At 35.7% G+C, this 14,592-nt stretch overlaps 1 protein-coding gene across 1 annotated transcript in view; it reads right to left on the bottom strand.

Annotated features, from left to right (window-relative positions):
• MALRD1 (MAM and LDL receptor class A domain containing 1) overlaps positions 1-14,592 on the bottom strand; it is a 629,377-nt gene that overhangs the window by 536,355 nt on the left and 78,430 nt on the right. Inside the window, exons 11-12 of the mRNA XM_059660668.1 lie at positions 13,983-14,129; positions 4,138-4,235 (exon numbers count right to left, since the gene is read on the bottom strand). Of these exons, the coding sequence (XP_059516651.1) occupies positions 4,138-4,235; positions 13,983-14,129 (245 nt within the window). The remainder of the gene's footprint in view (positions 1-4,137; positions 4,236-13,982; positions 14,130-14,592) is intronic.

The raw sequence follows: 14,592 nt of genomic DNA, 5'->3' as shown, positions 1-14,592 counted from the left end.
AAAGGAAGATTATTTATTGCACACATACACAAATAAATTAAAAAAAAACAACTAACCGTTACTACAGTGATTTTTTATGACTCCTAGTTATAAGTATGTTTTGCATGTGTAGTCCTTACCTGAACAAGGTTAAGTGGAAGCTAGGAATCCTCAGTAAATTGTAACCTGTTTTTCTCATTAACCAATTAACCTCCATGCGTTTGATCATACACAAGTGGAGAGTAGCTGCTCAATGCCTCCCCCACAGCTGTTACTTCCCCTAGAATGCATCACATATTCTAACATCTATCCTTGGACCTAAAGAAAATCAGGAACAAAGTGTGACTGCGCCATTCCAAGTCCCACTTCATATTTACTTTTTTACTTAATTTGTCTTTGGTGTGAGTTCATCACTCTACTTGAGGAACATTATAAGACATGGCCTTTCAAAACTTACTGAGAGAGTTGTTATAAGTGGGTTATTATTATTATACTGTGTTCACCCTCTCGTGGCACTTAACCCTGAATTGCTGTCGGTGTCCCTCAACTAAACTCCACCTTTATAGCCAGCATGTGCTCAGGTTGTCCCTGTTTTTTCCCAGCTTGAGGACTGTGATCAGCGCAGAGTAGGTAAGTAAGCACTAAGTGTGTATTGAATCAGATAAAAAATGCTTACATTGGTGTTGCTGGGAGCATTCAGGGGAGAAGACTCTGAACTATTTTTGTTTTGTGTTTTGCTTTTTGCATTCCGCATTCTGCACCCATGATGACTGGTGTGTCTTCTCTGCACGGGCTGCTGAAACACTTAGATGCGAATGTGTAGCCTGGCCTGGAATCACTTTGCTTTGGAACCATCCCACTTCTTGCTTCATCTATCTTTGCCCTCTTTATTCATGTTTTTACTTATGAATTTTTAAAAAACATACCAAATATATATGAAGCAGAAACTTTGTATTATGTCTTCCTGTATCTGATTGTGAAATCCTAAAACTGAGATATTTGTCTTTTGTACAGTAACTCAAATAGAACTCAAAAAATATTAATCCATATAAATCCCCTTCATATTTGATATTTCCTAGTTAATTGGAAACAGTAACAGCATCTCAGTACCAATAAGAAATAGTGGCTTCTGGATCCCACATGTTCTGTTTGTCCTATCTCCTGGCTATTATAGCGAAAAGTGCCAAGTTTCCACCAGTGACTCAAGGAAGGTTTGAAGCTTTTAAATTAAAATCCATATCTCGAACAAGAGTAAACTCAAACAACTGTGCATGTTGATACCATGTGTTGGCCATATATAATGTATAAGGTAATAATTCATAATAACCTTAAAAGTCTGCTGTTAGAAAAGAAAGCTTTGTGTTCTTTTAAAGTTCTTTTAAAAAAAAAAAAACATGTTCTTCACTGCATTAGCCTGATATGATTATGTAAGAAAAAAGATCATATAATGTTATAAAATGAAGGCTTTGATCATACAAAGTGCCCGGTTATCTCACTGCCTCACTTTATCATTTTATAATGAAGAACATTTGCTATTCCATGAATACAATGTGTAATAGGGAATATATAATCAGTATGTTCAAATTAGAAAGATCAGCCGGGTTTTCTGATTACTAAAGGAGATAAGAATTTGGTTTGTTCCCTTGTTCTATAACTTTTGTGGAATAATCTAACATTGCCACAGACTTATAAAAAGGTAATTTTATATTCTTAAAATACTCCTTTTTGAGATAACACTAGCTATGTGTATCTCAGACTATAAATAACATTCTCTAACACTCTAATACTATATCCTAAGCTGGAACATACTATAAAGTAATCCAAATATTCCTCCTTCTACCTCAAGATTACTAAGATTAAAGCAGATGCAGAAAAAATGGGAAAAACAAACACCTCTCTAACAGCCTGTAACGTTGTTGAAGCACCCTCACTTTTCCAAGTGAAGGCAAATGATTGAATCAGTATCTGAGGCCTTGGGAGGTGGAGGACTTGGTTCTGAGAGACAAACTATCAGGCATCTAGACTGTCCACTGCTTTCCCTGAGTCCTCACCTAAATAACTTCCCACAGCTAAGCTTCAAATGTAAGTAACCGTAGAGAAAAATGTCCTCAAGTGGAAATAATCATAAATTGAAACACAATCCCAGTGACCAAAATGAATGGCTACCAGAGTACAACAATGGAAAAGGTAGATTATTTTTTAAAAGAAAATGAAAAACAAAATATGCTTTCTCAGTGAGTCTCAGAAATTCCTAATAAGCTCTTAAAGTTTGTGTTCAAATTTTTGTAAAAGAGGTAGAATTAATACATTTTATCCCTTTGTATCCAATGTCTCTAATGTATTTAACAATAGGGATTGCATTACTTGAAGGCACAAAATCTCCAGGAATTCTCAAACAAAATAGCAAAACAAACAGAGAAACAACTGTATTTATTACATAGGATTTAATTAAAATAAAGCAAAGATGAGTGTAGAGTGCAGCTGAGTGAAGTGGAAATCAAGTCCAGGTAGTTGTTTTAATCCTAATTCCCACAGAGAAATAAACAGAAAAGAAGGTGGAGGAAACAAGAAAAAAGAAAGAAGGATGAACACCTTCTAAGAGTTCAGTGGACCCTCTCAGGCTTCTATCAAGCTGAAAACATAATATATTTATGTCTCTATATCACATGTAATTTATTTATTAGAAATGTGCTATAAACTGTATTTATAAGTGATGAATTTAGTGTGTGGCAGTATTATATCTTCATTATTTTTTGATAACTTAAGAAAAAAAGAAGCTGAAATCCTAAGGGCTTAGAGAGATGTCAGAAATCTCAAAAGGAATGAAAACAAGACAAGCTGAAGAGAAACATCTAACTTAGTTTTTAGTTTTATAGAAAGGGGGAAAAATTATGTTTAGCGAATGCCTGTTTTGTGCCAAATACTTTGCTAAGTGATTAGTCACATTTTAATATTTACAACCATGTGAAGAAGGTATGCTAATACGAAGGTTTCCAGTGTAGACACTGAATCTCACCTAGAGCATTTAATCTGTGGAAGAACTAAGATTCAACAAACTTCCAAACACTGACCAGACTGGCTCAGTTAGCGGAGTGCTGTCCGGTGCACCAAAAAGTTACTGGTTTGATTCCCAGTCAGGACACACACCTGCATTATGGGCTTGATCCCTGGTCAGGCATGTATGGAGGACAACCGATCACTGTTTTTTTGCTCTCTCTCTCTCTCTCTCTCTCTCTCTCTCTCTCTCTGTCTGTCTGTCTCTCGGCCTCATTCTCTTTCTTGTTCTCTCTCCCTTTCTCTCTCTAAGCATGTCCTCATGTGAAGATTAAAAAAAAGTGGCAGAGTGCTTGCTTCAGCAGCACATACACTAAAAAAAAGTGGCAGAACTGAGATTTGTATCAAATCTATCTGATCCCAAACCTCAGCTTTTTTTCTTTATTGTGCTTTTGAAATGAATTGAGTATTCTAATGCCTTGGTCAGTTTTGCTCTGGTTCCAGGAGGATTAATTAAAAGAATAAAATTTCAGAAAACATAATTATTTTTCTGCATATATTCATCCTTTCATCTTTCTTTCAGCAAGCATTTTTAACTAAATTTATTTTTTAAATATATTTTATTGATTTTTTACAGAGAGGAAGAGAGAGGGATAGAGAGTTAGAAACATCGATGAGAGAGAAACATTGATCAGCTGCCTCCTGCACACTCCCTACTGGGGATGTGCCCGCAACCAAGGTACATGCCCTTGACTGGAATCGAACCTGGGACCTTTGAGTCTGCAGGTCAACGCTCTATCCACTGAGCCAAACCGGTTAGGGCTAACTAAATTTATTTTACTCAATTAACATTATTGGTAAAAAATAAAAAGCAGTTTTAACACATGCACCCACAGCTTTTACAATAATGAAAGAATTATGTAAAATAATATAAAATGATAGAAATATTCCTTAGTACCCTCCCCAAAAAAAGAATGGCATGAGTTATGCTGAAAATGGTCTTTTGGAAGGACATGGCATTTCATGCTGAAATAACTCATATAAATCTCTCGATGCATCATGAAAACAGTGGTAAAACATAGCAGACATTTACTAGCAAGAGCAGCACAAGCCTAACACTTTACAACCACAGAATGGCCCATGGAAATTCCAATAGTAAATTACCTGACATGGGTTAGAGGCAGTAAGTGATTTTCTAAGCACAGGACTTCCAAGTTTGGCCACTCCAGGCAATTGATGTGCCCGCAAATAAATAAACAATCCTGTAAAAACAAATATAAAGTCATATAGATGCAGGTTCTACTGTAGTACATTAGCAGTTCCTCGCCCTAGTATCTTATCCTTGCAACATTCAACTGCCAATTAAATAAAGAATATAACATTTTTACTTATTTACCATTAAGCTCTATAGACAACTAAAAGCACTTTCAGATGAATAACATTAAACACCTAAAATAAAATACAATTGATTTAAAACAAGCTCTTGAACTAATCCTATAAACAAATATCTTACTGGCTTAACTCACATCATAAGAGTTTGAAATCAAATTAAATGAAGCCTCTAACTTTACAATTAGATACTCAACATGCCCTTAAGAAATTCCGATGAGAGCTTTATTTTTAGGATTTTTCACAAAGTACTGAAGGATACAAGTCTATGGGATGAGTTTGGTTCCTCCTGAGGCTTACATGTTTGACATTGTGGTCTGTGCTAGTGGGGATGAAAGCTTAATTAAAGATCTAATCTGAACGTTAACAAAATAACTGCTTATAGATTTTAACTACAGTGGATGTGCTCATGGCAAATGTATGGGGGATAACATCGCTTAGCTGCTCAAAAGCTCACACATCTGAACTGCTGTGTGGGGGGGGGGTTGTCATTGAATATTGAAAATTTACAAGAAACACTATTCCGAACAATGTCAAGGTCTGATCCTGCCCTTCGATAAGCAGGAAGTGATGGGCAACTTGGAAAGCCAACCATTTTTAGTGGAAAATATCACATTCACAAGGTGATTTTTCTAGATACAAGTCAATGCTGACTGCACAGGAATGGAAGGATTTCAGTATTTAAATGTATTATTTTATAGATACCTCCATATGTTTAACAAAATAACCAAAGTTGCAAGTTAGCAGTATTGAGTGAAGAAAATAGAACCCAATTTATATGGTTTTTAAATCTTGAAGCTAACTGGGAAACATGAGGCCTACTCTTCCCAAATTCCAACCTAAGACTAATGGAAACAGTGTATGTATAAGATTATTTTATTCCCTACGTTTACCTATAAAGAAATAGAGTAGGAAAAGATAATTTTAAAATCCTCAGGTTCAGGTAAAACTCCAGTGAAAATTTTCAAAAGTCTAAACAAAATACTAAAAATTAAAAACATATTCAGACATTTAAAATAATTTGTACAATTTCAAACAAACACTTAATAAAGAATGGGATAGCCCTAACCGGTTTGGCTCAGTGGATAGAGTGTCGGCCTGCGGACTGAAGGGTCCCAGGGTCAATTCTGATCAAGGGCATTTACCTTGGCTGTGGGCACATACCCAGTGGGTAGTGTGCAGGAGGCAGCTGATCGGTCTTTCTCTCATGGATACTTCTAACTCTCTATCCCTCTCCCTTCCTCTCTGTAAAAAGTCAATAAAATATATTTTTAAAAAATAAAAAAAAAGAATGGGATATAAAAACACAAAAATTCCAAAACCTAAAAGACAAAAAAAGATTGAATAAATTGATTACACCACAAAATACCTGGAAGTGTGATAAATATATATATCTACTAGAAATGTACAACCCCATGACTAAGTTTTATTTAATTTTTAAAGAACAAATATTTTCAAAATTATTCAAGGGATCTTAGGTCTTAGAAAACTAAGGAGAGCCCCCTGACTCACTTTATGATGCATGCATGTATCTTTAAGAATGGAAGAAAATAGAAGAATTAAAAAAAATAAACTATAGCCCAACTTGTGTGCTTCAGTGGTTGAGCATCGACCTATGAACTAGAGCCAGCGGTTCTCAACCTGTGGGTCGCGACCCCTTTGGCAGTCGAACAACCCTTTCACAGGGGTCACCTAAGACCGTCCTGCATATCAGATATTTACATTATGATTCATAACAGTAGCAACATTACAGTTATGAAGTAGCAATGAAAATAATTTTATGGTTGGGTCACAACATGAGGAACTGTATTTAAAGAGCCAGAAGGTTGAGAACCACTGATAGACCATCACTGTTCAATTCCCGGTCAAGGCACATGCCCAGGTTGTGGACTAGATCCCCAGTGTGGGCTTGCAGGAGGCAGCCAACAATGATTCTATATTTCTGTCTCTCTCTCCCTCTCCCTTCCTCTCTGAAATAAAAAAAATATATTTAAAAAAGAAAACACTATCAAGCAACATCATTCATGATCAGAGATATAAAGTCTAATAAAAATGTTATCGATAACATTTGAAATCCTTATTAAACACTTATATGTCCCTGACCAGGTGGCTCAGTTCATTGGAACATCTTCCCATGCCCCAAAATATTGTGGGTTCAATCCCTAGTCAGGGCACATATGGGAGGCAACCAATTGAAGTTTCTCTCACTCTCCTTTCCTCTCTAAAATTAATAAACATATCCTCAGGTGAGAATAAAACAATAATATAATGATGACTGTTATTATTATAAATTATTATTTTCTTATCAATCAGAGCTTTCCAAGAATGAAGATTTTGTTTAATTTAGCAGCTCTATCAACATAGTCAGCTAGATCAACAAATTAAAAAGTAATATCATAGATTTATTTCAACAAATATTGAAAACACTGTAATAAACCAGCCATTCCAAATAATATAACTTAATGAAATATTAAAGTAAAACAATTAAATAAAGACTAATAATCAAACCCAATTTAAACAATATCCTACATGGCAAACCACAGGACTAGTTTCATTAAAATGAGAAAATAGAGATTTATGTTAATTAGAGATCATATTAGATAATTTTATCTTAAACTAATATTACCTTTTAGATCTAGTGAATGTAGACATCAAGGAAATAGTATATTTAGTAAATATAACAGAAAAGTAGAAATAGAGTTCTAATGTTTTGCCAATAATATAATTGTAAAAGTAGAAGTTCCCAGGAATTCTATTTTTTAAATAATTACAAGTATTAATAGTAAGGTAAGTGAAAAAAAATATTTTGTTATTTTTATTAACTATAGCAACAAGGTATAGATACAGAAATGATGATACATATTGTTTTCACAATAACATTAATACAAAATACATAAAAATAAATTTAGTAAGAAAGGGACTGACATAAGAAGAACATTATAAAACCTTGAAGGAGACTATAAATCCTCTGATAAATAGAAAGAGATAACATATTTTTAGATGGAAAGATGGCAATATAAAAATATTGCTAGTGAAATTTCATTTGGAAGCTAAATGCAATACTAAAAAATTTAATCAAATATTTTAAAAATAAATAATATTATATTAAAATTTATATGTGAAGATAAAGGGTAAAAAGAATATAAACTCTGAACTCAGACCCAGGGGCTTCAACATTTTTCAAGAAGTCCTAGCCAGTTCAATGAAATACACACACACACACACACACACACACACACACACACACACACACAAGACTTAAGATTTAGAAAGCAGAAAATGAAATTGTCATTATTTACAGACAAAATAATTGTGAACCAATAAAATAAAAAATACCATTCACTATAATAAATAAAATTAACAAGGTCATTGGATATAAGGTCACTATTTAAAATTGCATTTCTATAATACTAGCAATGGTGAAATAAAAATATTAAAAACCAACACAAACATTTGCAAAATATTTTTGTTATTTTTTGCTGTTTTTTGTTTGTTTGCAAAATATTTTTAAAACTTAAACATTGAAAGCTACAAAATATTATTTAGAGAAACTAAAGAAGATAAATAAATTGAGAAGTTTAAAATATTTGAAAAGATAATTTTTCTCAGAAATACAAATAAAGGTTTCATATAAAAAATCAGCATATGAGTGGATTGAAAAACTGTGGTACATCTACACAATGGAATACTACGCTGCTGTAAAAAAACGAAAGAACTCTTACCATTCGCAATGGCATGGATGGACCTGGAGAGCATTATGCTAAGTGAAATAAGCCAGTTGGAGAAAAATAAATATCACATGATCACACTCACTTGTGGAATATAATCAACAACAGAAACTGATGAACAAAAATAGATCCAGAGACAGAGAAGCGTTGAACAGAACGTCAAACCTCAGAGGGAAGGCAGGGGGGTGAAGGCATGTGCTAGGGGGTGGGAGCGGCTGGGGGGAGGTCAATGGGGTCAATTTAAACAATAAAGAATTTAAATTAAAAAAATAAAAAAACAATTTTAAAAAACCTTATACATTGAAAGCTATAAAGTATTATTTAGAGAAACTAAAGAAGATAAATAAATTGAGAAGTTTAAAATATTTGAAAAGATAATTTTTCTCAGAAATACAAATAAAGGTTTCATATAAAAAATCAGCATATGAGTGGATTGAAAAACTGTGGTACATCTACACAATGGAATACTACGCTGCTGTAAAAAAACGAAAGAACTCTTACCATTCGCAATAGCATGGATGGACCTGGAGAGCATTATGCTAAGTGAAATAAGCCAGTTGGAGAGAAATAAATATCACATGATCACACTCACTTGTGGAATATAATCAACAACAGAAACTGATGAACAAAAATAGATCCAGAGACAGAGAAGCGTTGAACAGAACGTCAAACCTCAGAGGGAAGGCAGGGGGGTGAAGGCATGTGCTAGGGGGTGGGAGCGGCTGGGGGGAGGTCAATGGGGTCAATTTAAACAATAAAGAATTTAAATTAAAAAAATAAAAAACAATTTTAAAAAACCTTATACATTGAAAGCTATAAAGTATTATTTAGAGAAACTAAAGAAGATATAAATTGAAAAGATCATTTTTCTAAGAAATACAAATAAAGGTTTCATATAAAACCATTTACACCCATAAGAAATCATTTTACACTCAGAAACAGGAAAATTTTAAGAGAACAAAATGCCTATTTATGGTAGGTAAATGGAAATATTCACTCCTATTTTGCTATTGAATATTTAAGTATTAAAATCTGTAGGGGAAGTAACCTATGAATATTTATTAAAAATATAAATACATATATTTTAGTGGAAATATAGAAGTCTCAATCCCAGATAACTAATACTTTAAAAACACCCTATGTAACATAACATGTACAAGAATGAATTTTAAAAGCATTGTTATAATACCATCAATCAAAGGGGGAATGGCATAGCCAGTTCACGGAAATGAAAAAAACAAACAAAATGAATTAGGCATCTTCTACTTCCAGATTTAGTCTTCTGTCCTAAGCTAGCAAAATAAATATATATATATTAAACAACGGTTTTCAAGTGTAGGACAAAGGAAATGCATGATCACTAGAGAATGATCTCTTAATGTGGGGTAACACATGAGCTAAGCCATACGATCATCCCAGCTTACCATCCAGACAGTACCCACTGCCATGTAGGAAGCAGGGAACCAGGAAGAGTAAAGTGGTCTCTTCAAGTTGAAAAGATGGAGTTGGTATTTTGGGGACAGCTAGGTGGCTAGAGTTTATAAGGCAGAGTGCCAAGAAGGAGATGGTTACAAACAGAGAGAACTCCACAGATCTGCAGAAAGGTCCCCACTACACCCTGCCAAATCCCAGGTGAGAACTAACCAAAGTGTGAATGTGAGGAAACCACTTGAGGCTAGGGGGGGACATGTGAAAGGGGCAGCTGCAGCATGTCACAAAGCTCACAAATGGCCAGAAATGGTAGGCTTTTCTCACCAACCAGAGAGAAAACATTAATTCTACATTGGCATTGGACAGAGCTCTCAAGTCAAATAAAAACATACATTCAGACAAAAAAAACTATATGCAAATTTTATAATATACTAGAGGCCCATGCATGAAATTCATGCACTGGGGGGGAGGGGGGGCGTGTCCCTCAGCCCAGCCTATGCCCTCTTGCAGTCCAGGATGCCGTACTCCTTACCGCCTGCCTGCTCACTCCTTACGGCTCAGCTCACTGCTCCTTCTTAGTGCTGCTGCGGAGGCAGGAGAGGCTCCTGCCAGCTGTAAGCCCAGCTTCTGGCTGAGTGGCCGCTCCCCCTGTGGGAGTGCACTGACCACCAGGGGGCAGCTCCTGCATTGAGCGTCTGCCCCTTGGTTGTCAGTGCGCATCATAGCAACCAGTCGTCCCATCCTTGGGTCTATTTGCATGTTCGCCTTTTATTATATAGGATTCATAATCAGCAAACATTTGGAAACAACTCAAATGTCCCTTAACTGGTGAGTTTAACAGCAAGTGGTGGTTGATCCATACAATGAAAGACTACTCAGCATTAAAAAAGAAAGGAACTACCATTGCAATCAACAACATGGATGAATCTTAAATCCATTATGCTTGGATTGAAAGAAGCCAGACTCAAAAAGTTACGCACTGTATGAATCCATTTCCATTTGATGAAGGCACAGAAATCACATCAGACTACAAAGTGGCATAGCAGAATTTTGGAGGGGGTAACATAACTGTTTTATATCTTCTGATGGTTACACAATTATATATGATTATTCAGACTCAGTGAACTATTCACCACAAAGGTTGAATTTTACTGCATTTAAATTATACTTTAACATGAGATGATGACTTAGAGGATTTGCCAGGAGCTATCTATTATGAAGAAAACAATATAAGGACAGTAGTTACAATATGATCTCAGTTTTGGTAAAATAATCACAAAAATACTTATACATATCTACCATGCATACAGGCTGTTTGGATGTTTAACAGAGAAGCTAGGAATGAAAAAGTAGGGTATGGAAATCAAGGCTTTACTAAAAAAAGATAAGCTACATCATGTCAACCCAGTCATATTTTATGTAAAATTACATATGGGAGTGTATGAAGAAAATTACTGGATATTAAAGTTTTTTAAAAGCTGTGATTCATAAACACAAAACTCTGAGAACATAATGCACTGGAAGTCTGTGGTCTTAGATATGGAAACTGTAAGGCTGACCCTGCTGCATTTCCCAGGAAACTTCCATTCCATTCTCCTTTCCCTTCCAGTACTACTTTGTTTTCCTCCTCATTGCGATTGAAGACTATAGTGATTACCTGAAGGTTAGATAACACAATCTTAGGTAAAGTGTTGGCTCAGCGACTGAGATATTTCTTTGATTTGTCCTTTCTAAAAAGAGAAAGACTGGCCCTAGCCGGTTTGGCTCAGAGGATAAAGCGTCGGCCTGCATACCGAAGGGTCCGGGGTTCCATTTCGGTCAAGGGCATGTATCTCTGTTGCAGGCTCCTCCTGGCCATGCAGGAGGAAACCAACCCATGTGTTTGTCTCACACTGATATTTCTCTCTGTCTTTCCCTCACTCTTCCACTCTCTCTAATAATCAATGGAAAAATATCCTCAGGTGAGGAATGAATAAGAGAATGAATGAATGAATAAATAAATAAGTAAATAATAAAGACTACAATTTCTTTGTCCCTCACACTTTGAATTATAAAAGCTGCCCCCAGTTTTATCAGTTTGTTATCTTTCAACATTATTTATATCACAGGAAAACAAAAGTAGATTTTTCAATATTTAACAAAGGGGCCCTTTTATAATCTTTTTAGCATAAACCATAATTAAGAGATAAGTAAAGGATGGCAAGACACTGAAGGTGACTTATAAATGTGTTTTCTAACTGTCATAGACCTGGTGTATTCCGAATATTTCTGTGAGAATGGACAACAAATAGCTATAGCTCATTGAGCTCTTACTATAAAAAAAAAAAGCTTAATAGGTAATATTCTTTTAATTCCTACAATAATTTTCCCTGGAAGGTACTTTTTTTCCCTATTTGCCAGCTAAGACCCTGAAGCGCACAGGCATTAGCAAATGTGTGCAGCATCAACACCCTTGCTTAACTCCGGGCCGCTAGTGTGTGCACTACCCTCTATGGTAGATGTCACTTGAGGCCACACAACACAGTGTGAGAAGCTTCCTTTTATAAATCATTCCTTGGCTTAGGACTACATTATCTCTCATTGATATTACTTCAATTCTTGGTTGTTTTTTTTTTACTCTAGTATTTCATGCTCTCCATTACCCTTATCTCAGCAAGAATAGCCTTTAAGAATAAATATGATTGGTCAGAGGCTTAATATGACTAATTGAGTCACCATTATCCTCCAGATAAATTTTAAATTTACAGGCATTCTCTGTCATCCCCTTACATCCTCTCCTGTTTTGTTTATATACCTTGTCCAAATAGGCACAATTCTCAACCAGAACTACCTACCTCTCTCCTACCCTCTTTCAGGACATTTCCTCTAATTAAAACACATTCCCTGCCATCTCTCATTGGTTCTGCCATCTCTCCTTGATTCTTTAATTCTGCCTTCCTGGGTACTTTTCATTTATCTTCAGTGCACCTGTCAGGAATCCTCTACAATAAGGCATCTAAATCCACCTGAGTCACCATCCATCCCCTATAAAACACTTATAATGTCTTATTGCAAATCTTTACTTATCTGCTTCAGTTATGAGAGTCTGACCTATTCAAGGCAGAGACCATGGCTTCCATCTGCACACACCTAACTCTAGTAGATGGTATGTACTCAATCACTGGTTTGAGAAAAGGAAAAGAAAACATTACATGAGCAGGAGAAAATGTACTATGAATATATAGTTCCAATAATTAAATCTCCTTTCTATTATAAACTTTGTTTAATCCACTCTGCCAAGAAATCTTTAAGAAAAATCAAACTTATTGGCACAAAGCAAAAATTAAGACCTTACTCCACTGTCAAATAATGAGCTGGTTTTGTAGTTTTGAAGAACAGACCGATGGCCAAAGTCTCCCTCCCATACCCTAATATCCTCCCCCACCAACCCCAATTTCCAGTGGTTCTAATTTAAAAATATGGCCAGTACTGTTACTTTTGGCATACTTATTTGGAAATCTTAAAAGAGAAACAAATAAAATAATGTCCAATGGGGTTATATGAGCTTAAAGTGGATCTACAGTTCAGTTGTGTTATTTTAAAGTTAATAGTATACTAATGTATCTGAGCAATGGCATCTAAACAAAAGAAAAAATAGAACAAAACTCTTCTGTTTTCCTAGAAGTTTCAAAAATCTTTAATGGAATGCTATGTGTAGTTATAGTTGCTCTCTTGTAAGGGGATATGTAAAAAAAAATTAAGCATATTTTATTGATTTTAGAGAGGAAGAGAGAGGGAGAGAGATAGAAACATCAATAATGAGAGGGAATCGTCAATCAGCTGATGACCAGCTCCTGTACACTCTCCACACTGTGGCTTGAGCCTGCAACTGGACATGTTCCTTGACCAGGAATCAAATTGTGACCTCCTGGTTCATAGTTCGATGCGCAACCACTGAACCACACTAGCCAGGTAGATAAGTCAAAACGTTAATGGTGGTTAAAAATATATCTGAGGTAGAAGTAAGATTGTTTCTTACAAAGAAACCCTCAGTGATTAAATTTCATTCAAGTATTTTCAGATTTATTTTATAGATAATGCTAAATCTCTTTTCTCAACTCCCAGAAGGAAGATTAAGCTATTTTTCTTTCTGTTTTGCAAAAATTGGATTGGTCCTAAAAAGAAGGCAAGCCTACTGTACATAATTCCTGGCAAGAAGAGAAAATTACCAGAAACCCCCCCACCCCACCCCTTACTTATGCCTTTATTCCAACCTTTTAAAAAATGCAACAAAATGTTGATTACTAAAATAATGCTTCTTCCAAGAAACTCAATTAACTGCAAACTATTAAGTTGATCAGGAGAGTTTAAAGCAAGATAAACCAAAGTTCCATGTATATAATATTTAGAAAGAAATTAAAATACACAGTATCATCATTCCACAACATGAATGAAAGATAACTAATTTTTTTAACGTCCTACCATGATTTGTGTTTGCTGGGTGATCAGCCTCAGGAAGACGGTTCTCTCCACCAGTCAATCCTTTCACAAATTCCCAGTGTGAATTTTCTGTGAGAAATGGCTCCCAGCCGCAGAAACCAGACTCAAAGTCACACATGAGATGATTGGCTGTTATGCATGGAATAGAAAATAGGTAAGGAGAAATGAATTTGGACCATACAAGGAAACGTTGACCTATACTAGCCAATCAACTTAGGAGGTGAGAATAATCATTCTACTTTGTAAAGAATGTTTTCTGCTTATCAGGATAGTTTTACTTTCCAATTTCAAAAGGTTTCCCATGTGCTGTGCGAGGCATCCCCTGTCAATATTCTTCTATTAAAAGTCTGGCAGCTTAGATCCTGGTTGGCCATCTCCGTTATATTTAACTAGAGGCCCGGTGCATGAATCTGTACACCAGTGAGGTTCCTCAGCCTGCCCTCTGGGATAGGGCTGAAACCGGCTCTCTGACATCCCCCAAGGGGTCCCAGATTACAAGGGGGCACAGGCCAGACCGAGGGACCCCACTGGTGCATGATGGGGGCTGGGGAGGGAATGGGAGGTTGGCTCCAAAGCATGTCTGGCCTATCTA

Source organism: Myotis daubentonii, chromosome 1 (assembly GCF_963259705.1).
Source record: "Myotis daubentonii chromosome 1, mMyoDau2.1, whole genome shotgun sequence".
Taxonomy (NCBI): domain Eukaryota; kingdom Metazoa; phylum Chordata; class Mammalia; order Chiroptera; family Vespertilionidae; genus Myotis; species Myotis daubentonii.
Note: the sequence above shows the minus strand (reverse complement) of the source record. Positions and strands in the feature narration are given on the sequence as shown.